General features: G+C 35.9%; 1 protein-coding gene across 2 annotated transcripts in view; it reads right to left on the bottom strand.

The window, feature by feature from the left end:
- Positions 1-26,669, bottom strand: part of LOC106673973 (neuroligin-4, Y-linked-like) — a 777,726-nt gene that overhangs the window by 728,534 nt on the left and 22,523 nt on the right. For both annotated transcript variants that reach the window (XM_024225970.1, XM_024225969.1), the window contains exon 2: positions 9,129-9,542. In XM_024225970.1, coding sequence (XP_024081738.1) covers positions 9,129-9,534 — 406 coding nt within the window. In that variant the 5' untranslated portion in view covers positions 9,535-9,542. The remainder of the gene's footprint in view (positions 1-9,128; positions 9,543-26,669) is intronic.

Below are 26,669 nucleotides of genomic sequence, written 5' to 3'. Positions count from 1 at the left end.
AATCTCCCCATATAGATTTCATTTTTGGTGAAATATCCCTCCTTCCCCACCGTCTCCTTTTTGTAGTTGTTTACCGACCCCCTCAGGTTCCATTCCCTAATTACTTCCTTTCCACCCTGTACAACTACTACCCTGTATATACCAACGTGATCATCACAGGTGACTTCAACGCAAATTATTCCTCTGCCTCCTACAACAAAAGACTCCTTGAAAATCTATGGTTCTCCCTTAATCTCTGATGTATTCCATTTAATGCCACACATCACATTGCTTCTGTATCTACCTGGCTTGATCTTATGGTTGTGGATTCCGCCGATAAACTTAAACTCTTGTAAATACGAATCGGACGCCCTATCACCCGGCCTCCGCAAAATCTAAATATGTATTGATAATTATATTCTAAATCTTTTATGTAAAATGTTTTTAAACTTAAAATATTTGAGAGAAAATATATGTAAAATGTAAATCAATGCTTTGTTAGTGGTATTAGTGAAGTAAATAACAAGTGTCCCTTGTTTTCAGAATTAGATTACCATTTTATTATCCCTCCCTGCACTCAATAAAATGTTAAAACTGGCCGGTAGGCCCCATTTGCGATATCTTAACGTTATTATGTACAATTAAAGGAAATAAATGACGAGATTATAATTTCGTGGAAGTAATGAGCTGATCAGATAACCGGAGCTATCTCGGTGGAACGTGTTAGCTCGTGCTTGGTTTCGTAACATTCCCTCGGATCTGAACATATTTATTACCTATATAAATAGTTAGCGGAGAGAAAAGGGCTATTAACCGGGTCTCACGCAGTTCGCCATCACGCTACGAGATGGTATGATTTAAAAATTCATAACAGCCAATTGTGATTACAACCCGGGGTTCGGACAAACTGTTTTTGGCACGGAATGTTTACAAATCACAAATCCACGGTTGGCGAAATGCGGGAACATGCTTTTCTCTTGTTCCAAAACTGGGAGAACACTGTCAAAGTTTGTACACATTGATCAAAGTTTTCATTTTCCCTTTAATTGCAAAGGTTAGACTTTCTTAAATTTTACTGCTACTAATGATGAAAAAAAATTATATCATGAAAAATCCCAATTGACATTTTTAAGAATTCCTATTTTGCAAATACTCAAATATGTTTTTATGGTAATGGCGAAGATATCGGAAAAAATGTTTTAGTTTATATTACCAACACTAAAGATAATGAAATGAAAAGCGGCAGACAGAATTACCCAACGAGGTTAGGCAGAACGAAATTACCGTTAACGACCGAATTACTTTTCCTAAATTATTTTATTTTTACCCTTTACATATTAGTACAAATTATTAGTACAAAATATGAGTACAAAATGATCACAAAACCTTTTTTTCACATAGTCAAAGTACTAACACTAAAGACAGACTGCACCCGGATGACTCATGACATGAGAACCAGCCAATGCTCGCGTTCAGTGTGAATGATTTAGAGGCAAGGAGTTCGCGAGGCCATTATCGATTAGTGCGAAGAGGCGGGTTCTCGGGATGGAAATGTGTAGAGAGGGCTCGAACAGTAGAGTTAGTATGGATCAAGAGATTTTTGGGACACTTTTGAGAATGTTGACATATTTGTTGACAGTTGAGTCAGCAACGTAGGAAAGAGATTTTACAATTTGCCTGAGTAGTCTCGATTGGAAGGATTGGATGAGCTAGATATTGGATGGCTTGACAGAACACCTCGGTTCCATTTCGTATGTCCAAAATGATCGGAGTTAAGTCTTGCGTGAGGTTAGTTTAGCTTAGAAGGTCAATACGGATTTCGGACCTGAAAACACCCGTAGATGTCCTAGAATTCCGTTGAGTTGTCACTTATGTCTTGTGAAGCGATGCCACTTCAATTTTACTCGTATCGTAAAACGTACTTGGCTTCCACGGAAATCGAAAATGAAAATCGGGTGTTGATGTTTATTGGAAAGCAAGACTGCTCTCTGCATTGTGAACGTACACTAAACACATTTTTGTTCATTTAGTCATGTTCTCAATTTTTGCTACAGTATTCGATAAGTTCAAAGTGTCCTTGGATGTTGGACGTTGCTGGGACAGGATTAGAATTAGTGAAGAAAAGTACAATAAGGTACGTATTAGGGTAGGTAGGCCAACATGAATAACAACCAACTCGACAACAGGGATTCTCCATCACTGAGCTACGTTGAAAGGTTTGCTCTGGAAACAAATACAAGCTTCTTACCTTTTATTTCGCCTTCCCCACTCTCTGTCACCCCCATCTGGAGATCATAGAGCAAATCTACAATCATCTAAACGGCACAGGAGAACAATCGTCCAAAGACCAATGGCTGTGTTCTCAGCATATGCAAGCCGTGCAACTGTGGTCAATTCCCTTACGGGGCAAAAAGCCATCTGTTCATCGTCTTCGAGCAGTGTGTTTAAAACCTCGAACTTTCTCGAGCTAATGAATTGCTTGAACAACAGTAAGGTGCCGGTTTTGCAAACTTTTCAATGTCAAAAAACGGTCATCCTGTGGTTTTGTTACCCCAGGGGGTCCAGAAACTGTCAATCTATGGTAGGACAGTTTGTTTAATACGGTTAACAACGTCTCACAGTGTTTCGTAGGGAACTCTGAAGGCAATAGCAGTAGGGACCGTCCACCATGAAAAAGTACCACACCACGCGCAACACCCTCAGCACTAAGTGGTATTTTTAAGTTTAAAAATTGAAACTAAGGAAACAACGATGAAAACTGAACAATTTGTTCCTTCAGAATTCAAATGAGACTGAATAAACAGTTTAAATTAAAAACTAAAATTAAATTAAAAAATAAACATTGAAAAATCCTTTATCCTTGTTTTGGATTAAGGATTAAGTATGCTTACTTATAATTGATATTCCCATTTAAAACATAACACAAATAAATATTTATTGGTAAAAACCATAAGACAAATTAAGGGCAGAATTTTCTTTAATATGATTTTAAAAAAATCATTTCAGTGGAATTTTTGCCTGTTCTTATAGATGAAAACAGGATGAGCATAGAATTTCTATCTTCTAGGAACGCACGCAAACAATAATCTTTATTATTTAGAGTAGAGGAGATAGAAGTTACACTTAAAAATATATTATGATCGTGATGAGTAAAGCGCGGATTTATGTGCAATAAAAATCCTCAAAAAAAACCTTGGTATTTTTACAAAAAATAGTAAAATAATTTTAAAAAAGTAACGCAGCACAAATGTTAGAAACATCACCCGCCAAACTAAATTTTTTAACCTAGGCATATTTCTTCTTTTGGTTTAGTACACATTAATTTTGAAATATTGGGTTGTCCGGAAAATAATGCAGGATTTTGGTATNACAAATGAGTAATCCTGTAAACGTAAACAGAATATTTTATATAGATTTTTTTTAATGAAAACTTAAAATCCTGCATTATTTTCCGGACAACCCAATAATATATGATACAAGAACAACAGTCACACTAAAAAGCATATAATTTAAAATATTATACAAAATAAATAATTAAGCTGAATTAAAGCGATGATCTGATTTACAATTTTCAATAAGATACATTTCAAAGTTAAGTAAAACAACAACGTTTTTGACTCAACAAATATTTGTACACAGAAAAAGACATTTTAGCGCCCAAATACTTAAAGAAACTTAAAATAGCTTAATCGTCGATTCCTTATATCACCAGTTATGGCTAATATTTAAAATGTAATTAATTCCCTCCAATTCAGTCATTTTCGTATTTTTTTCAAGGATGGTTTAGTTCCTTTTGCTGCCTCCCTCATTTCTGTCAAAGGAAATATCTAACCTTTTATTTTAAAAGAAGTCGAAGTTCTCCCTTTTTGCATTTTTTACGTTGTCTACGTTAAAATTTCAACGAAACGGGATAACCACTAAATTAGTGTTACAAATTTGTCTTTTCGTTGAACTCGATAATTTAGAAAAAGCAATATTTCAGAAAAGACCAAAGCTGCATTACAGGTTTTGGAAATAGAGGCCTCAAAATAGAAGACCATATATTATTCAAAGGAATTTTGTTGTGTCAGTTTGTTTACGACTTTGTTTCAGTAAAAGTAATTGAAGCCTAATCAAATTTCAAGCTCTCGTTTTGTACACTTACGTTCTTAGTTGAAAATTTTATTTTTATTTTTTAAAGTAATAAAAATGTTTCAAATTTCCCATTTTCCTCAACTATGCACATATATGTATGTCCCATTGTACCACGGAGATTATAATAGGCAAATTCTCTGATCTCCATGGTCGTAAGAGATAGATAAAAGAATATGCAATTCCATGTAAAATCGGGCTCTCGTTATAACAAGTTTCATCCAATAAAGGAGTATTGTTATGGACTGTGATACCATCAGAGCCTATCTCTAAATTAGTTTTGTTCCGGAAGTGCTGTTCCCTGTTGGAACAATTTGAGTAACTAAGGTTTTTAGTTGGGAAAAAAAGTTAGTGTCACGAGCGGGATTCAAACCCATGACCTTCGGCTAGATACGTCTACCACTTATCGGCGTACCTAGCCGAAGGTCGTGAGTTCGAATCACACTCGTGACCCTGACTTTTTTATCTCAACTAAAAACCTTAATTAATTGGTCAAGCGGACGACGAAAACTAGTAAAATTGTGTAACGTTAAACCTGGCAGTATATATCTCATTAAATTAAAGTTACAATAATCTACATTACTGATTAAATCCCAACTGACAGTTCGTTTCTTTTTGCGAAGTGAATTGGGGAAAGTGCTTTGAGCTCTCGTCTGCATGAATGTAGTGGGAGACTTTCCCGTCCAATAATTGCCACGTCCAACTAGTGAAACCAAATGAATCTTCATTGAATAGTTGTACAGTCCAAATTTAACCTCATCAAGAACTCAATCAAGAAGAAGAAGAAGAAGTTAAGAATAATATAAAGCTTTGTCCTTTGAAGACCTTATTTGGATAATTGATCGAGATGAACATGAAATCGATTGGATAAGTTTGGGGTTGTAGACAGCAAGTACCACAGTAGGCGAGGCATTAAACAACCGGCGACCGCATTTCCACCTCCAAGAGCGCCCTCAAACCGCAGCGTGCTATTAAAGCTAATATTAATTACAAACTCGACATTGTGATAACAGTTATCAATTTGATCGCAAGACTTGTTTGGGCAATACCTTTTCTCCAAAGGTGTGAAATGGCAAAATTATCCCACAAGAAACCTCCATGTGGTTCAATATATGTTATTTTATTTATATTCCGGCTGAAAAATATATAATTTTAAAAAATCTGTTTAAGATGAAATAATTATTGCACTTATCAAAACTTAGCGTCCGCAGAAGGTTTCGGAATGCAAATTTAGAAATATTCATCATCTAAATCAAAATAAGTGGTCTCTTCTCTACAGTAAACGAAATCGGAATAGTTAGAGTTGTGCCTTATTTTTTTTATTTTTTATTTTTCGACCGGCTAACTACTAGGATCATTGCCGGCACATCACGAATATAAGCTTCTCGCATTTTTCTTTGTTTCACTTCAACTTTATCTCTATCTCATTCACTATATCTCTTCTTTTAATTTTATTTCCTTCCGACCAAACAGAGGAGTGTCGTGTTGCTCGTTCCTACCATCCCACACGTGGTTTGTTAAAAATATTTACAGACTCACTAACAATACCCACTCACGCTAAGAAAATGATTACCTAATCTACAGTTGGCAGGGATCAGAGTACAGGTGCACGACTGAGGTCCTGCCCCTACAACTAAATAAAAACTCGGTAGGATAGTCATAATCCTACCAACTTCCTTCCATTCGTGCTGAAAAATACATTCATACAGTATGTAAACAATTTCATTCATCCATTAAACTAATTTCCTTTTGACGGGCTTGTGGAGTACTCAATATTCCTCGACATCCACGTCCATTTACACAAAACATTCACGCTAATAAATACATTCATATTGGAGAGGTCGCAGCATCTCGGTAGTATTACTACAACCTTGAAAGCGGTGACCTGTCCCTCACATCTAATTTGGCGGGCCTGTGTGCTACTCGATATTCAGTCACAGCTACATCCAGACATACCTCATCACCCACGCTAATAAATACATTCACACTGCAACATGAAGATATACTACGTATGGTTGGCTTTAAGTATCCATACGCATTTATCAATTTTAAGTACCTAATAAGATTAATTTTGAAGTCACTGTTATGCTTAAGAACTATTTCCAGATTAGATGGTAGTTTACACCGTTCTCGGTACTCTCTTAACTTATTACTTTCCTCTAATAGGTGTCTCACCGTTACCGGGTTTCCACAGAGTGGACAGCGTTTTGGACTTCTACCCACTAAGAGGTGACCGTGCGTGAGACGGGTGTGACCTATTCGCAACCTTGTTAATATTATTTTGTTACGTTTTTCCAAATTCTCCACGGGCCTTGGCCTCACCGTACTTTTATGTATTTTTAGTTTTTCATTACTTTCGTTCCAGCGAGCCTGCCATTTACAATAAATCGAATTTTTCATTTTTGTTTTTAGATCCATGGGGCTAATGGGGGATTCGGGGTCATGTCTGCTTCTTCATTTCCCCGAAGTCGGACAAGGCCCGGGACCCAGGCGAACACAATTACACAATCACGATATTCAGTTCGCCAACCTGTTCAAATATCTTTTCTATTAGTGGGTCCGTGGAGAACTTGTTCTTTAGTTAGTTGTGCCTTATTCCTTACATAACTATTCCATGGACAAGAAACATAAAAATTGTATTCTGCAATTGGCTCTTATATTTGAACAAATTATCCGAAAATTATGCATTACGTATGCATTAAGTAAGGCGGCGGAAAAATCCAATTAATTTCGTCTTTATTTCTTATTGTAGTGCCTATATTTGGATAGGTTCATTGTTATAATAAATAATAAAAAATGGTTTGTTTAGAAAGTGCTCTCACTTCAATTTTTATAATCGTAATCATTACTACAACTTAATTAAATTATCATTGGTTACTACAGAACATGTTATCAGCTGGGTTTCAAGCCCTCAATGCCTGCATTACGTTCGTAATTAGTAGAAGTAATAATAAATCATCTAAAAGCCATAACATATTAAAGTAATGAAACGGATGATATATAAAAACCAAGAAAGAAAATAGTCAATTGTATTATTAATTATTCTACCTTAATTTTTAATCACTATATAAAATAATAATATATATTAACTCTAATGGTACATTATAAATAACTGGCCTCAATTAGTTTAGAGAGGAAAAGTACTTATTGGCTTAAGGGTTGCTAGCTATAAATTGTGTAGAAATTCTGGACTTTTAGACTTCTGGGAAATCATAAATCTTTTATTCACTCACCCAATGATTCAAGAAACCCAGAACCGAGATACATTTCTAACTCAATAATAAATATTGGATATAATTTAGGGTTGATTTAGTTATGACGGTTTAGAATTATATGATTTAACAAAACCACACACAATTGACTAGAATTACGTTTTGACGCTTCATTACAAATCTCTCATTGTAACGAACTGGTTTCTGCATGTTCTTTTTACAACCATCATTTTATATGTACTAGCATACTATACATGAATAAATATATTCACATATACTTTATAAAATTATTAAAAGCTACAATGTTTTATAATCTCAATTATAAACAGTAGTTGTTAAACAATCGATCTTTCAAATTGAGAATGCTTAATAAAATCTTAATTTATATGGTACAAACCTGGTGGTATCATTTGTACGATTATTTAATTTAGGATATTTAGTATCAGCGTGGTGTTCAGTCAGCTGAGAGATATCTATCCATTGCCGATCGTTCGGTCTTTATTTGACCTTCCTAAGGTGTATTGTGTTGTCATCAAAAGTAGACCTTCAAATATTATTATCCATTGACCATTGATTGTCTCAGATTATTTCTTAGCACCGACGAATGCCTCATGTGGCCGAGAGCTTGGCGAAGGAATAAAATGTTTCCCAGCAGACAGATCAAAACCCACAAAAACACACAAACAATACACTCCCCATTCTAAATAGACCAAATGGCTTGTCAATAACAATATCTACGTCATCGGATTTCTGGGTTGCCACTATTTTTATATTCAAACAGATAAAATTTTAGAATCGCAAAATTAGTTGCGCAGATGGACTGATATTAATAATGTAAATGGTAATTTGGCAGAACAATTTAGTCAGAAGTGCACTTTATCATTAAATATGTATAAACGGCCGTGATGTAATAATCAGGTTTGATTTAGCCCAGATGGAGAGAGACTGGTCCATAATTTATTTCATTCGTATGATTGGAGAATGTCTGGAATTCGAAGGGCCTCAACACATATTGAATTCGAAGAGGGCCGTGGGGCTGCGTGCAAAGAATTCTCCTTCAAAATTTGTCTGTTTGTCCGTCGGCATAATTGAATTTCCAGAATTTATATNCTTATATATATATAGTCACATTTGTTTTTATTCAAATAAGAATGATTTGATTGTGCTCAAGAGTTAATACTTCCTGTCGTTTATTAAATCAATTATTCATTATATTTTGGGTTCTTTCAAACGTAATATCAATTTCTGTCGTCATTTTATGTTGACACATGAAGTTCTACTTCAAAAATGATGCTGTCGATGTATTATCTTAACATCAAATTAAAACGTATTTTACACCAGGGAGTTATTTTTTCCTATTTATTACCTATCAATGATAATGCTTTAATTTATATTAAAAGGTTTTCTTTTCCATGCATCACTATTATAGTTATAAAAAGGTTAAACAATCAAATATATAAGTTATTATAGACTTATTATAATGTCAGTGATAGCAAGTGAGAATTTGGCAAACGAATGGAAAATGGAAATGCAACTAGGGAAATCAATAGCCTAATAATTCTTGGAAGAAGGCTCGTTCCACTGAACTAGTGATCTGGGAACTAGGAAGGTACAACAAGCTAGAAGGCGGCAGTGCTTGTAGGGCAGAAATGCCCACTTTCTAGATTCGTTACCATCATCATCATCATAGTATGTCGTTCGTATTTATATTATTGGAATTGCGGGGGGGTATTGTTGTATAGGTCCGATTTCCTAGAATGAAATTGATATTCCACAGCCTTTCAAACATTAATATTATTACCCTACCTGCTGGTGCGTATATGTTGAGATAGAGGCAGTCTTCGCTCTGATTCTTGAGGTAGGGCAGGAGTCGTTTGAGGTACTCGAGTCGGCCGCGAGGCATCCTCCGGAGGGCTGCCGTCTCGTTGCCGATATCTGGCAGAAGCTGGGGGCAGACAGGCCCGAATTTGTCGGCCACTTTCACCCCGGTCCAGATGGCACCGGTCACTGGGGGCATGAACCTGAGCGACCCGGTCGGCGGTGATGCGTACGGTACCCCTTTGAACACCTCGACCGCACCTAGATGACGGGAATCCGGCGTCACCATTACCCCGCTTATTTCCCCGTACTTGGTTCGGATCGTCCTTGTGGCCGAGACCGCCAAAAGGAGGGCTACCACGCACCACAAACCTCCCCAGAACATGCTTGTCATCCGCCCATCTGTAACAAATAAAATCAATTTTCAATACAAAAATGAAAAACTTTTGTAATAAGAACTATTTTTTAACATTCCATCTATATTATATTATATATCTAATATTATATATCTATATTATATATCTTATAATAAAAAATATCAAGGATAATGCCAATTGGCTGACAATACTCATTTCTTCGTCGGGCTTTCAAGAGATTAGGTCGGCGGGGAGGTAAAACCTGTAATTTGGTCGTTACCGATCATTTTGGCTTGCCTATCTTGCTCTGTAGTACCGTCATAAGCGTTTCGACATTAAGCTTTGAATGCAAGGGGGTAAAGCACAAGCTGAATTCGTATCGGCCTCCGGGTCGGCAGCAGACGGCGCGAGCTGCATCAGAGTACGCGTGAGTTAGGGTACTATATACTGTCTGCATAGACCGGGGAGGGTGCATAACCATCTGAACTACGGGGTAGCAGAAAATGTTCCAAGTCCATACCTGCTACATGGGAATGGACTCTAAGTGGCTTAGTGGTGAGGTTCCTGGCGAGAACTTCCTGCTGCTCGGGATTGGCTCACCCACCGATAAGCTACCATTATCGGTTCCCAAGCGAACGGATTGTTCCTCTAGGGGGTGGTTAGACATTCCACTATACATAAAACCGCGGCGGGAGCGGATCCGGTAGTTCTTACGCTCGAGGAGCCCCAATACTCTGGGAGATAGAATTGCCTTCTCTATCTAGGGAGCTCGGCGAAACGACCCAGGATGATGCATTTCATTTGGGTAACCCCTTTCCCGGCCGCTCACGGTCAAGTGCTAAATGCAGACCCATCCACTCGGAATGGACAAGCGGAGAGTGGGGCGGCTTCTACACCGAAACTTGCGGCTCTAACATCGCCCAGTCATGAGCTGATGTGCGTCATCTCTCATCTTGGGAATTAAAACGTCCGGTAAGGCCGAAAAGCTAGGTACGGATCCTGATGTCCTTTTAAGGGCTAACGAGTACATATGGGCACATAATTTCACGATCTTCACGCGGCTCACCCACCGTCCCTTCTGCATTAGATCATCCTAAGCCTATCGCAAACATGTGATGTATCGGACGAAAGCACGAAGCTTCTACACTCGAGAATACAAATACCCTACTACCTCCCAGTAATGGTACACATCGGCCGAGGGTGAGGAACAGGGAAGTGAAATGACACGGGCCACTTATATTCTCTCCCATTCTTTCCGTTCTTATGTGACCTTCCGCCTTCAAATTTTTGGAGTTCTTGATATTCCTCGATCGACACTGTTGTTCTGCACCCACATTCACCCATACAAATACATTCTAGAGGAAACAGTCAAAATATCCATTACGAAATTTAGTGTATATACATTAATTGCATTATCTTCAATAAAAAAGATCTATATATGTACACTGAATTACTCCAGTAAACTCAAGAAATCGGAATAGCGATTGACATGATGAAAGTCAATCCCACTACAAAGATAAACGGGAAAACTAAAACCAGTGAAAAACATGGTACACAATAACTGCTTCAACTCAAGGCCAAACAAGCAACAATATAATAAAGAAAACAAGTTCATAAAAACAAAACGAACCACATAATCTTACCTTAAAAAGACCACATTCACATACTTGTTAAAGAAAGTTAATATAACTAACTTATTCAACAAATTAGAATTAAAAACAGAACTGAAACCCTCAATATAATATGCGACACATATAATATGGGGATGCGGATAAAATACAGAACAGGCTAAAATATATGGACAGACGGTTAAAAAATAAAAGACAATACAAGAAACTCATCGACGTTTAAGGACATCGACGGACAAACCAATTACGCGTTTCTCCTAACACAAAACAACTATGAACCATCGACTATACAAACAAGTACAAAACTACTACACAACATTCAGAAAGGACGAAAAATGAATTTATTAACTTAACACATAAATTTAGAAATATATAAAGATAAAACATTCAACACGTAAAAACTCATAAAAACACAAATTAACATAAGCTCACAATATCATTTAAAACAATGTACAAATTAAAAGGAAAAGAACCGATTATCACAAAGATCCTCTGGAACAGTAAAAAACCGGAATTAATCCATCAAACACACCGACCAAGAATAATGCAGTATTACCACATACTGACTATATTATGTCTACGCCACCTTCGACGACCTCATTACTAAAACAATCTACAGAAACCGCACAAACTCAACATTGAAGATGGCGAAATGCCGAAACGCGTATGGCGGACAAAAATCAGCGAGGATAGGCAGACCAAGACCAAACTATCAACCGCAGACCACAGGAGAAAATCCAACAATCTAATATTTAATGATTTAATTTCGATAGCCAAAGTCGATTGGATCTGACCGATTATATATTACTTATATATGTGGCGAAATAAAGTAGATTTGGGTCACAGAAAAGAGGGAAAACAAAGCGGCTGAATAAGATAGAAGAGAGAGGGAGAGAGAGAAAATAAAAGAGAGAGTGTGTATATGTGTGAGAGAGAATATGTGACAGTTGGTTTTCTTTTAAATTGTCCTGACGTGCTGAATTCTGTACTCCAGGGAACGGACAATTCTCAAAGGAGGATTTTCCTTAACTGGATTTTCAAGTTGTACTGGAAGTAGAAGAACAGTGCGTTTACAGATTCAAAACGTTTGCCTCAATGAAATGTTTCAAATTGTTTGGGTGAATCTAGTTGTTAGACTAGCTCAATTGATACTTATTAAACAACATTAGAAATAGACTTGTTTCTGTTTGGTAAAGGTGGATTCTAAGATTATTCCCTTTACTGCCAAAAGAAGTGAAAAGCATAACGTAAAACCAAAATAATGCTGAAACGGAGCAAGAGACGTTTTACTTTTGATGTGATCTCGGTTTGACACCAGCTCGCAGTAAACTAGCTTATATTGTCTCTTTGCCATCTATTGATTTCAAAGTTTCCTTAAAATTAAGTATATCTCTTTGTTTATTCAGAAATCGTGAGATGCGGTCTGGTGTGATAGGTTTCAGAAAAAACATTTTCTTTATCGTGCCACGTTTCAATCTTTATTGAGATCATCTTCAGGGCTTGGGATTTACAAACATTGTTTACATTGAAGAAATACATTTAAGATGTGGAAAAGTGAATTTATACAATGCAAAATATATTGTTTTATATTCAATCAAAGTATTTCTACTCACTGAAAGTGTTTGTCTTCTGTGTAATTGTGCCATTCTTACGTGTCATGTTGAGAGTGCCAGTGAGATTTTGCTGTATATAGTGAGATTTCTGAATAATTATTGATTAAAGGTCACTAATCACCACACATATCTCTTTATGTCGAACTGATAAAAAAATTCTTCTTCCTAATTAATCACACGGCTCAATTAATTTTGCTTAACATATTGGACCCAATAGCATTCTGAGGGGTATTAATTTATCTTGATTATATTAAAATTTCTTCAATAGCGTTTGTTTTAAACTTTTTTGGTTATTCGCTGGGAACTATATCACAAAAAATCAGTTATTCATTTCAGACCACGTGAAATAAACATTTTCTTTTAACATAACTGAATAAATCAATTTACTAACAAATAAAATTTACTTCACGCAAATTGTTTACCCCATTTACTATACATTTGTGCAAATGACTTTTCTATATCAGATTTAAGAATAGTTTTTAATCTAGAAGTATTTCAAAATCTGAAAATGTTTTCTAATCTTCCATTAATTTAAAAAAAATCATGACAAAAGTTGACAGAACTATTAAATATTAATAAACTATATAAATATTAGCAATCTGTAGGGAACATGTCAAGTGTGTCCTGGAATTTCATAGCCAACATTCCTTAATTTATATAAAATCTGTATTGAAACCCGGGGTTGAAAGTTGTCAAGGAAAAGTAGACGACCTTTGCCGTTTTGTCCGGGCTTTTAATTAAATTTGGAGACGTTTGGTCAATTTTTGTGCAATATGTAGAAGAATTGAAAAATATCCGAATCCAAACGTGGACACTATGTTTTGCGAGAGAAAATTTCTATGTTTTTGTGTGTCCGGATCAACATCTTATCTCAAAGGAATTTGGTAGAACCGGTTTTCACCAAATTGAAATGTCGGTCGGTTAAACCATCCCGGCAGTAGTTCTCAGTAATATAATATGTTCACATACATATGCTGTCGTAATTAGCCAGTAACAAATCCTAGAAAGGAATAATAAAGGTACTGGGATATCCGTCATACTTTGCATTTCACAATGGATTTTGTTGTTTTCATTAATACACAATTGGCCATGAATCTCCATTTCGATTGTTTAACTATCTAACTTTTCTAATGAATTGTAAAGTAAGTAAAAAGAGTAATATAATTCCTGTCTTACCCATTGGTGTCGCAGCAAAGGATCGAACGACATTACAATACTTTCTCACTAGCTTTAAATCTAGCGATGATACCATATCGTTTCATAAGATTAAAAAATCATTCCTACAAACACATAAATTGTAAAGATTACAGTTTAAATCAATTAAATGTCAAGAAAGGCGATGACATAATAACAAACCGTAAAATAATCAAGATATCAACATCAAGATGTTGGAATAGGCGCATATTCACTCCAACGGTTGTTATGCCCAAAGTTCCCGATCTTTATCATTAACCGTGGGAAATACTTGACTACGAAATGTCCTCATCTTGCAGGATTATGAAAGGTGATAATGTGCTAGGTCACGACTTATGCCGTCGTTATTTTCTCGGAGGGCACTTGTTGCTCCCCTTTACCAGGATAGGATTTTGTCATACTGACCAATATCAGAGGAGCAGTGGAACCACTTAGGTCCTATAACAATTGAGCAAACTGTTTTTAAGATTGCTTACAGTCGCTTAAATTATTGTGTTGATAACGAAATTGATAAAATCACACATTCAAATCAAACACTGATAATACTGATAGATATAACATGTAAAAACTACAAAACATCATGTAATAATAACAAAGTGGATGGATATGTCATCTTGAATTGTGTTACAATTTGTATTGAAATTGCACAAAATCTAGTTCAAAATCTTCGCCTACGTTGTCAACGCCGCTGGACGCTACATTCATCGCTATTTCTTAAGAATAGGAGAAGTTTTGGACACAAAAGTTTTTCGCCTTTGATTGTACCACGTCGATCTCTTAGCCGGTTACCGCAAAGTCGATAACAACGTTGTTTACGGGGCAAGTCACAAATTTTACATATATGAATTCAACATATTTACTTAATACAATATTTGTAGTTGTAAATATCAAATAAATGTAATTAAAAAAAGTTAACTGATTATTATCAGACACAACCATATAATTTATAACAAAGTTAATCAATTATTTGTTTTTAGTTATTCAGAAATCGTGAGATGCGGTCTGGTGTGATGTAGGTTTCAGAAAAACATTTTCTTTATCGTGCCAACGTTTCGATCTTTATTGAGATCATCGTCAGAGCCTGGGATTTAAAAACATTGTTGAAATTTAACAAATACAATTAGGATGTGGAAAAGTGAATTTATACAATGCAAAATAAATTTTTTTATGTTCAATCAAAGTATTTCTACTCACTCAAAGTCTTTGTCTTCTGTGTAATTGTGCCATTCTTGCGATTTCTGTATAATTACCGATTAACGGTCACTAATCACCACATATTTGTTTTTAGTTAATCTAAATAACCAAATTGATTATTCAAAAATTATGCAAATATGCGTGATTTAATAAAATAGTGTCACGAGCGGGATCAGTACCACTGCGCTTCTACCACCACGAGTCTATAATTTACATATATCTAAAAAAACTCCTAAATTTAGCTGTTTAAATACAGAACTGAATGGACGGACGTTGGATTGTGTTTCACTATAATTTTGTAAAATTATAAATAATAATTTCAATGTTCTGACCAAAAGGATATGTTTACCCCCCATTATACTTCGACTGTCGGCTTCTCTATCCAGCCATACTTTAGTCTGTTAGTTGTTGTTGAACCGCCCTAGGGAATGCATCGAATATTTTGTTAAAGTGATTATCTGGAGGATAAAATTTCGTCGTTGTCCCCGGATATCGTTCCGTCCCCTTTCTCGATATCGTGGTTTTTCGACTCACAAGTATTTCCGTCGATCAAACCGTTCCTGTGGCGTGATAGTTGTCGCAACCATGAGGTAAGGGTTTTCTGTTACTTTTTTCCAAACCATCTTGTCTCTCCGATCCTCTGTCCCCCTCAAAACCTTGTCGGTGAAGAAAGGAGCCGACGAAAGACAGGTAAGATTTATTTTATTATTCTTTCTTATTTTTTATTATTTTATTGCTTTTCAAATTTACTTAATTTTATTAATGTGTGGTGATTAGTGACCGTTAATCGACAATTATTCAGAAATCGTGAGATGCGGTCTGGTGTGAAGTAGGTTTCAGAAAAACATTTTCTTTATCGTGTCAACGTTTCGATCTTTATTGAGATCATCTTCAGGGCCAGGGATTTACAAACATTGTTTACATTTAACAAATACATTTAGGATGTAAAAACGTGAATTTATACAATGCAAAATATATTTTTTTATATTCAATCAAAGTATTTCTACTCACTCAAATTTTTTTTCTTCTACGTAATTGTGTGGAAGAAATACTTTGATTGAATATAAAAAATATATTTTGCATTTTATAAATTCACTTTTTCACATCCTAAATGTATTTTTAAATGTAAACAATGTTTGTAAATCCCAAGCCCTGAAGATGATCTCAATAAAGATCGAAACGTTGGCAAGATAAAGAAAATGTTTTTCTGAAACCTACATCACACCAGACCGCATCTCACGATTTCTGAATAATTATTTTATTAAGTTTTGTTCATTTTCTGTTTTAAATTTAATTTTGTCATATAGCCTGTTGTCCTAGGCGCAAACAGAATATATTCGTCGATTGCTCGACGATGGAATTGACTGTTTTTCTTTCTTTGAACTTGTAGTTATCCCTGATTTTTTATGCATTTAGGCTGATATCAATCGTATCAAGGGAATTACAGCACCTCCATAAATATACCATACATTTCTGAAACGCTATACATTTAAATAAATATCTATTCTATCTAAATTGATTTATAATTTTTATGTAAAATGTGGTTGAGATGAAAAGTTAGTGTCCCGAACTCGAGCCACGGTGTACAGGGTGTCTTAAATTGATCTGAAAATGACAAGGTTATGGCGAGAAGTTTGAAAAAAAGTAATTTGGCTTGCTATTACTAATCACATTTCATGTTCGAACTTTTTCCTCTCAATCACACTTTACATAACAATTACAAATCAATTTAAATAATTAATGTGGTCAACAAGGACCAAGTAAAACATATTCTAATATTTTCTTCTTTTCTTTAGTTTATACACATTTTTGTGAATTCCATGTCTTATTGTTAATGCGCTATGGTAAATTTTTGTCATATTCTCGATTACTACGTAAGTATTTTTTTAAATTTAAATATATATTGTTTAATTATTTTTATTACTGATTATTGATTTATATATTTAAATCTGCTCATGTACACACGTATATACACGCTTGTACAGAGTTTAGCATATCACTTCTCGCAGTCCACGGGCAATTCCAGCTTTTGTACTTTCCCATAAATTACATGAAGGACCCGTGATTGACCCAACCCGGTAGGTGGCCGTCGAGGTTGAGCTCGAAGGGCTATGAACACCTAGGTAATTTCAACCCTACGCAATCAGTTCCTAAATCCATTCGTATTCTCACTCGCCCTTAGCACATTCTTACAAACATTACACTCACTCAGGTCGTCACGTATTCAATATTCCTCCATCACTACCAATAAATACATTCACCCTTAGTACACATAAAACTATCATTACTATATTTAAATAAAATCCTATTTCCTCCAAGAATCGAAAGAGAGGAACCAGATTCGCGCTTTCTAAATGGAGGCAAAGAATAACCCTTTATGTTTATTATCGTAAGTAGTTTATACAAAAATATTGGTATAAAAAATAATAAAATATAAAAAACTTGCTACATCTTAGAATCTGACACAACACAATTTTCATCCTGATGCATTAGTTTCGGATGATTAGGATGGAAATTATGTGATAATTATTTTAATTTATTTAAATGACACAACTAATAAAAAAAATTTGTTTTGTAAGACAAAATTATATTTCTTGTAATTTTACGTTGTACCATAATATACCAATAACTGATCTTTTTAATTAAGTTACAAGCAAAAAACATTGTACCTACCCGCACACAAAACGATAAAAATGAGACAAAAAACCTACGGGTTTTAATTAACTTTATCTAATTTTAAAAGAATATTTATTAAAGCGAAGGAAAGAGTAATTTGAGCTTCTGGCCTCTTTTTTATGTCACAAATTTGCATTTTACCTTCTGTTTGTAATCAGTCTGCTTCGAATTAACACTTTACCATCTAATTCCAGACGACGGGACGCTGTCGTTTGACAGAATAAAAAATAAATAACAGAATTCATTTCATGTATTGCATGACACGTAATAACGCTTACTTTAGCTTTATTATTAATTAGTTTTTGTAATTATTTAATAAATTATTATATAATAATAAATTGCCATCATTTATAGCATTTGCAAAATAATAAAATACAAAATTCGTTAAATATAACGTAATATGTATTTTACATTTTTTTATGAGAGTCATTATTCAATCAGAGGATTCTATTATCATGAAGCTCAATTGTATTTTGTGTTGATATTAAGTACCTTAGAAATAATGAAAATATTTAAATTTACTTTCATCTATCGTAGTAAAGTAAGCATATTTGGAATAATTAACTTATGAAATATTTTGTCTTTCTAAATAGCCAACTTATTCAATACATCGCAGTACCTCCATGTTTTTTAATTCGTCCTATTGTTTAGATGGGCAGTGATACATTCATGTATATTTGTTTAATTAAGAAGTGAATTGCAATGTTCAGAATAGCTCGTTGCTCATTTATGTGTGCGGTGAAAACACAACACCTCAACCTTAATCTCAGAATCCTAGTAGCCACAATAACTAATCATATTCTCTCATGATAATCCCTCATTGTGTTGTTTAATTCCCTTATGAGATGAATGCCTAATTTTCCAATTTATGTATCCTTTCTTTTAAGATGAACCAGTTTTACATTATAAAGTTAAATAATGTTTCTGACTAGTTTATAAGTCTTTAGTGATAATTAGTGCTGTTAGTGATAATTAATTGTTGGATTTTGGCGCTACCCGGAAATTTTCATTCCGGGCTGATTACTACTTTAAGTACCCATATTTATTAGTTATTTACTAAAATATTGCACTGTTTATATAGTTTTATTTGGTAATGTCTCAAAAAACTTAACCACCAAATTAATCAGCAAGGGGAGCCCTATTAGATTAGGTAAATTAGTGATAAGAAAAATATTTCTCTACCTTCGTTGGTGTCTGCTTATTTAAGGGAAAGGCCGAAGGAAGCCGTTAAGTACGGTAAGATCCCCCCCGCTAAAATTTGCATACCGTAAGAACTAATTTAGGGGGTGTGCTTCGCTGGGGGTCTCCCTTAGATATGGCATGGACGTGGATGGGTAAAAAAACATTGTGAAATTACTTAAACAGTTTGATCGTTGGAAAGCAATAACGGTTGAGCGATGGAGAATGCCCATTTTATACCCATGTTTGATAGATTATTCTTTGATTTTACAATAAATTATAATACTTACAAAAATTGTTGACTGTTAGGAAGTCGTAAGATTTGTTTCATAGACTAGTGTTACAATGGCACTCGGGAGCTGGTGAGGAAAGATTAAAGCAGGGCATAAATCATTACTGGAACAATGATCCTCGCTGGGGCTGCGTGTATTCCCGTCGAGCCGAGGGTTCGGGAAAAGAAAAATTGACACGGCTTTTTTCCCTTGGAGATAGCCCGGGAAAAAGGATCTCTCCCTTTACGGCTCGCACGTTTCTCACGGTTCACGGCGGTTTGTTCACCCGGCTCATATTTTCGTCCCACTGTTGCAAAAAAGATATGCAAAGTGGCGTTCTTGAATTTCGACAATTTTTGCATAATTTATGGGATATCACTAAAAGTCGGATGAGTTGAACAATAACGTATGTAATTAATTCCTAATACCTATTAAATGGTATCTGCAGTTTATGTAGTTACTGTTGCACAAACGACAAACAATGAATACATTGGGTGGGAAAAAGACAATGAGGAATTTCAAAACTTAATAATTTCAATAATCATGTCATAAACAAAACTCATTTTCGGGACTAGGTCTACTCAAATAAACGTTTGATGCACATTCATTCGCTTTATTCGTCATTGCACTCGAGCAGGATTATTACCCAGAATCCACATTACTGTGCTGACGATAAACAATAATTATACTATTAGTAATAATATATCCTGGCTAATAATAGAAGAAGAAGAAGAAAAATAACTTTATTCTGGGACTGGTGTGACAGAAGAAAAAACTACGAGAATATTAAACAAAAATAACAAATGTTAACGTGAGGTCTTTGCTTGGAGGGAGAGGACGTGATTATACAGGTGGGATTTAAAGGAGGAAAAGGAGGCAGCGTGACGAATAGAAAGGGGAAGGGAGTTCCAGAGTTTAGGGGCTCGGATCAGAAAGGATCTTTCGAAGGTATGAGTTGTATGATGTGGAAGGATAATATCGATTGGGGATGAGCGGGTCTTACGAGTGAGATGTGAGTTGTTGAATTGGAGAGATTGGATGATGTAAGGAGGACGACGAGTGTGGATGGACTGGAAAAGAAAGCAACCTAGGAAATACTGTACACGGAAGGAGGGGGATAGCCAGGAAAGTTGTGAATACAACCCCGAAACCCGGGATCCCCGTGGGGTGCCGTACACAAATCTTAAGCAACAATTCATAATAGGCTTCAATCGCGCGTTCTCCCCCTCCGAGAGACCACCGTATGCCAAACTGCTATAATCGAAGAAGGGAAGTATAAAGGAAGATACAAGGAGTTTGCGGGTGGAGAAAGGTAAGAGAAGCCAGGACCGACGAATCATCTTGAGAGTGGCCGAGAGGGTGGAAGGATATGTATATTTGGGAGTCATCGGCATATAGGTGATAGTTACAGGACTGGATGGAGTCGGGCAGATCATTGATATAAATGGAAAAAAGGATAGGAGAGATGCTAGAGCATTGGGGCACCCTCGATTTTACAGGGAGGAAGGAGGAGGTAAGGCCATTGGGAAGAGAAACAGCTTGGTTGCGATTGGTAAGGTAGGAGTGGAACCAACGAATGGTGCTAGGGGAGAAGGAAAAATATTCGAGTTTAGAAAGGAAAGAAGAGTGAGGGACAGAATCGAAGGCTTTAGAAAAATCAAGAAGGACAAGTATAGTAACTTTCCGTTGGTCCATTGCTAAGTGAAGGTCACTGGTAATTTTTATTAGTGCTGATTGGGTGGAATATCCTTGGCGGAAGACAGATTGGAGGGGGTTGAGAAGATGAGAATGTTCAAGGTGCCTGGAGACTGGCGCTTGGACTAATCTTTCTAGGGGCTTGGAAAGGTTTGAGAGGATGGAAATTGGACGGTAGTCTGTAGGGGAGGATGGGTTGGGGGTTTTATTGACAGGGTGGACAAGGGCTTTTTGCCAGGCTGTCGAAAAAACGGAGTTTTGGAGTGAGTAGTTATAGATGTGATGTAGAACAAGTAGTAATATTGGAGGCAGCGTTTAAGAAAATGGATAGGGATGCCATCAACTCCAATGGCATTGGAGTGGGATTTGGTTAAGGCCTCGAGGAATTCGGCTGGGGAATAGAAGTTAGACGAACTGAATGAGGGTCCAGAGGGAGCGGGTATGGGGACAGGCATTGATGAAGAAGAGTTAGGAGAGACAAAGTGGGTGTTTAATTCTTCAGGGGAGACAGAAAAGGAAGATGGTGAGTTGGGTGGGCGACATATGCCAATGTTACGAAGGAGCTTCCATTTTGCTCTAGGATCTGGAGTGGTGGAGAGCGCCTCTTGGTAATGAAGGGCTTTGGCCCGACGGATATAGGATTGGGTTTTATTGCGTAGGGCTCGGAAGAAAGAGTGGTCTTCAGGAAGTTTAGTTCGACGAAAGCGCCTTCTTGCCTCTTCCCGTCTTTTAATTAGGGCTCTAATTTCGTCATTTAACCAGGGAGCAGGAGGATGACGGATAGTGTGGGATTTTAGGGGGGCATGTTTTTTAAGGATATTGAGGAGATTGGAGGTCAGGAAGCGGACCATGGAGTCGATAGATGAGCCAAGGAAAACGTTGGCCCACTCGACCGTCTCCAGATCTGGCCTCAAAATCTCGAATGAAAGGGTATTAAGTTGACGGAACCTATGGTTTTGGGTGCGGGACGTGGGGTAGGAATATTGTATGTGATTTGGATCAAGTCGTGGGAGGAGGATATAGGGATAATACCAACCATCTCAACAATACCAACTATTTAGAGTACATCTGATTGGTACTGACCCTAATTTAGTAAACTCGTCCGCTTTTTCTCGCTGTTCAACTTACTTGTTAAAATCCATAAAAATGATATATCGTTAATTTCTTATTAATATTTTACGTATTACTGGCTCACCAGTGCAATGTACAGTAAAGTAATCCCCCCACATACAACCAAATCCGACACTGGATTCTACTTACATTGAACCTAGACGTAAATCAGTGAATGCAAGAACGGAACCGATGATACAGACAACTCAGATACCGACTGGAACCAAAATTCGCAGTGAGACTCCATAATAAATTAGCAATATATAAGACAATAATTAGTCCAATTTGAACGTACCGAGTCGAGCTGGGTGTGCAGCCGAGGTATCCAACATCCAAAGAATACATTCAAACAAAAGATCGTCGCATCGTCAATGCTACCTTCTATGGCCATACCCAAACTATGGAAAAGACCTAGACTTCCCAATCGTGTTGGACACGATCCAAACCACAACTCCACCCACAACAATCTACTAGCTTTAGCCATCTCTCCACCGTCCTACCTTAACAATACCTCTACCGCCGCCTAAAAAGAAAATGTCCTCCTGACTTCCTAACACAACCCTAAACCTCAGCCAACCATCCTAAACATTGATGGTTCCAGCAATGGCCAGCTCATTTGCCTTACCCTCATCTCCATCCCAGTGATCTGACAGGTTCCAGCCAAATTTTTTATTGATCGTTACCATTAATTAAAAAGCACAATTTTTGTACAGATAACAATAAAAAATACATTAAAAATAGCATAGAAAATTATTCGATTAACTTGGATTGTCTGTGTATGTTGATCACGTGGCAACATGAAATCATAAATGATAGTTTTTTTTGGAAACTAAATTCAAAACACTGGAAGGAATAAAGCACTGGCAAAATGTGGAGGGCGTGAAGACAAAGACAGTGCGCTGTAGGCTTTAGGAAAGTGATATTGTGGTTGTGATTGGGTTAAATAAAGAGTATATAATATACAGTGGTTTTCATCCTGAAGTACATTACGCTGTCCCTGCACGTTTATCTCCAAGGAAAATGAATCGAACTAGCAAAATTTATTTACTTTACTTACTTATTCATCCACGGAATTCCAGCAATTTGTCTAGTGTGTAAGCTGAAACATCGTATCATGAAGAGGTGTTATTGGAATTACTCCGAAAAGTATTAATTTTAATAAAGAGAAAAAATATTGGTGCTCCTTAATACATTAACACCAATAGCAATAAATTGATGATAAATAAATCCCCAAAAATAATTTTGTCCCCCAAAAACTCAATAATTTATTAGAGGTCATTTTTGTCAGTCAGACTGTAGTGTAAAATCTTGGTGTAAATCTCAGGTTGTGGTCACAAATTAAACATTGCAAACAATATTACCCTTCCTATCTCGGAGAGCAGCACCGGTTAATGTCAGGATTTTCTGCAGGTATTCGAATTTACGCTTCTACTATCATGAAAAGCACGGAACGTATTTGCACTTTAAATCACTCGTGTGTTGATTTTAATTAGGGAAACTGGTTTACCCACTTCGGGTAATCTGGTTATCATAATTATATATTAATTAAATATTTCTTTTAATCGTAGTGCTATTAAGCGAACTACATTTAAACTACTTATACTGTTTTGTTCCTTAATGTATTACAATCTTCCTTACAATATATAATATATAATAATTTATTTTTCTCCTCTCATATATAATAATTTATGCTAAACATACTTTTTTATTATGACAGAATTGATTAAATTTGCAAAAGAAATGCCAAAATTAATATGCAGGGTGTTCTTTTTAGAAGGCCCGGCTGACTTTCTATTAAAGCAATGACGATATAAAAAATACGTTTTTAATATTTTTTATTCTAGTTTCAAATGTTTACCTTTTTTCAGAAAAAAAATATACAGGGTATATCAGGTCCAGTCCAATTTCAAAATTTCAAATACGACCCTATAGATTCTGACACATCATTTTAAAGGATCTTTTACGCTGAAAACAGTGATGCAATTGTATTTTAAATTGGTCGAAAAGTGACAAAGTTATGGCAAAATGTTTTAAAAAAATCAATTATCTGGTTTGCTATTTATTAATCACATTCCTCTGATTGTGACAGGCGTCTAATGTTACTTGCACAAATGTCGATTTGAGAGGCTGAAGAAAACGCTTTTCCATACACCCTATAGACTGATGAATCCAAATTCACCTCTAATGACATAATAAACCGTTCGAATTTTGGAACGTGGGAAAAGGAAAATCCGAGAATTTCTTACTCTTGTCATTATAAGATGGTTCACAGTATAAACGTTGGTGAGGACAACTCATAAATAAATTAATTGAACCTTATTTCTACCAAAATAATTTAAATGGTGCTCAGTTCCTCAGTTTTTTGAGGGATGTTTTACCATTATTACGAATTTTACCACTACTATTAGATAATGTTCCTCTGCAACGACGACAAAGAATGATTATCTAGCTTAAAGCGGGGAAAGCACTTACCCGATGCAAGGCTATGCGACGCTACTCGATGCTACCCGACACAAATCCAAAGTCAAATTTTCCATAAGATTGTATTACTCCCGTGTACATCTGCCCGATGCTACCCAATGCTACCCTACTCTACGCTACGCGATCCACATTGTCCAGATTTTCGTCGGATCGCATCGAGTACTGTCCAAGACAAAAGAACAGGACACTCATATTTAAAGTGAAACTACATGTATTATTGCCGTTATATTAATTACATTTTACTAATTTTAATTTTTACTAGTAGAACTAATTTTTATAAGTTATATTAAAACTTATTTTAATATAAATCAAATTAACCGAGATCAAAACATCATTAGTTTTCATTTAAAAATATTAATTTTAATGGTTTAGTAGAAAATTGATCAAAACACCAGAATACCATTTTTTGATATAATTAATTTAACTACCAATTTATTACACGATTTTGCTCATAAAGTTTAACTAACAATTCATATTATGGTTTTGCTCATACAAGTACACCATTTTCGTCGAGTATCGTCAGAATAGGACACTCATATTTTTTGTAGTTTATTTCAAACTATGTATATGTAATTTTGTATATTAATTACAACATTCTTATTTTAATACAAACCAAATTAAACGAGATCAAAGATTCATGAGTTTTTATAAAGATTATGTAAGTTTGATGGTTTGGTTTGGTTGATGGCACAAAATTTATCAAAACATCGGAATAACTTTATTTAAAACCATTAAATGTAACTAACAATTTCCCGTATAGGGACCGAAATGGAATACCGCCAGATTATAGGAGAATGCTCGAGCACGGTAACGAGTTTAATGAAAAACCTTTTAGGTTTTTAAGAGATATTGGGATAATGGGTTGTATATAGTGAGGTATTTATTTCATAGGTTAAGGTTTAGATTTATTAGGAATTATTTAGAATAGGAGTAAGCGTTGCAGCATATTATTTCAAGGCTCCACCGCTGCTTCGCTAAGCCGGGTCGGGGCGGAATATCAAGTACCCTCCGACCCGGATTCCAGATAGAGGATATGCATCTGTGATTGGGTTTGTATATAGGAGTATGTATGTATTTATTGTATGAGTGAGTGTGAGAATGACTAGTTTTAGGGAAAGTAAGGGCGCCGAAATGACCAAAGAAGTCAATGGCGCCCGACTAGAGCCCAACCTAGGAGTCGCTCAGGCACCAAGGTGGGTGGCTCCACCTGATCTATCCAGAGGCCTCCTAGGAGATCTCGTAATTCTATTTCTATTTTTAACTAACAATTTATTACATGTTTGTGCTAGTAAAATTTAACTAATAATATGTTACATGCTTTTGCTCAAAATAATGCATTAAGAGCAAAAGAGTCGTTGCGATTGTGAAACTGATTTGTGACACACACTGTGTGACTGTGCATGGCCGTGTGCTTGACGTCGTATAGTTGTGCACATCCTACCAAAACGTGGCAAGGCGTCGGGTTGCGTCGCATGGCGCATAGCGTAAGTGTGTTCCCGGCTGAATGGACGCCCCGCACACTATTCTTTGCAGGTGAGACGTTATTTGATTCGTGACTTCCGGGATAGGTGGATATGAATTCATGGCCCGATGTTTTGTTCTCCTCGGTCACCCGATTTAATTTCACTTGACTATTTTCTGTGAGGACATTTAAAAAACAGTTTCTACGCAAATCATAATCCAGCAACCGCAGTTGAAAAACTGCGGCGTAGATTAGAAAGCTTATCAGTCCATCTCCCCTGACTCCCCTGAGGACTGGTAATGAGTGGGTTAAAAATAACAAATCTTTGCATTTTTACGCAAGGCAGGCAGTTCGAATATGAAATGTAATTAATAAATCAGAAACCAAATCACTGTTTTTTTTTGTTTTTTTAAATTTTTAACAAAACTTTGTCATTTTTGACCAACATAAAATCAGATTGCACTATTGTTTTCAGCGTAAAAATTTCTTTAAAATGAGATGTCAGGATGCATAGCGTCGTAAGAAATTTTGAAGTTGATCTCGGCTTGAGGTACCCTGTATAATTTGTCTGCAGCAAAAGGTAAAATTGTCAAATTATACTAAAAAATACTAAACACTTTTTTTTGTACCGATTTCGTTAGTACGTTTTTGCTAACTGTTAATACATTA

Source organism: Cimex lectularius, unplaced genomic scaffold (assembly GCF_000648675.2).
Source record: "Cimex lectularius strain Harlan isolate CLEC.00 unplaced genomic scaffold, Clec_2.1 scaffold63, whole genome shotgun sequence".
Lineage (NCBI taxonomy): Eukaryota > Metazoa > Arthropoda > Insecta > Hemiptera > Cimicidae > Cimex > Cimex lectularius.
The sequence above is the reverse complement of the archived record's forward strand: the minus strand, read 5'-3'. Positions and strand labels throughout refer to the sequence as shown.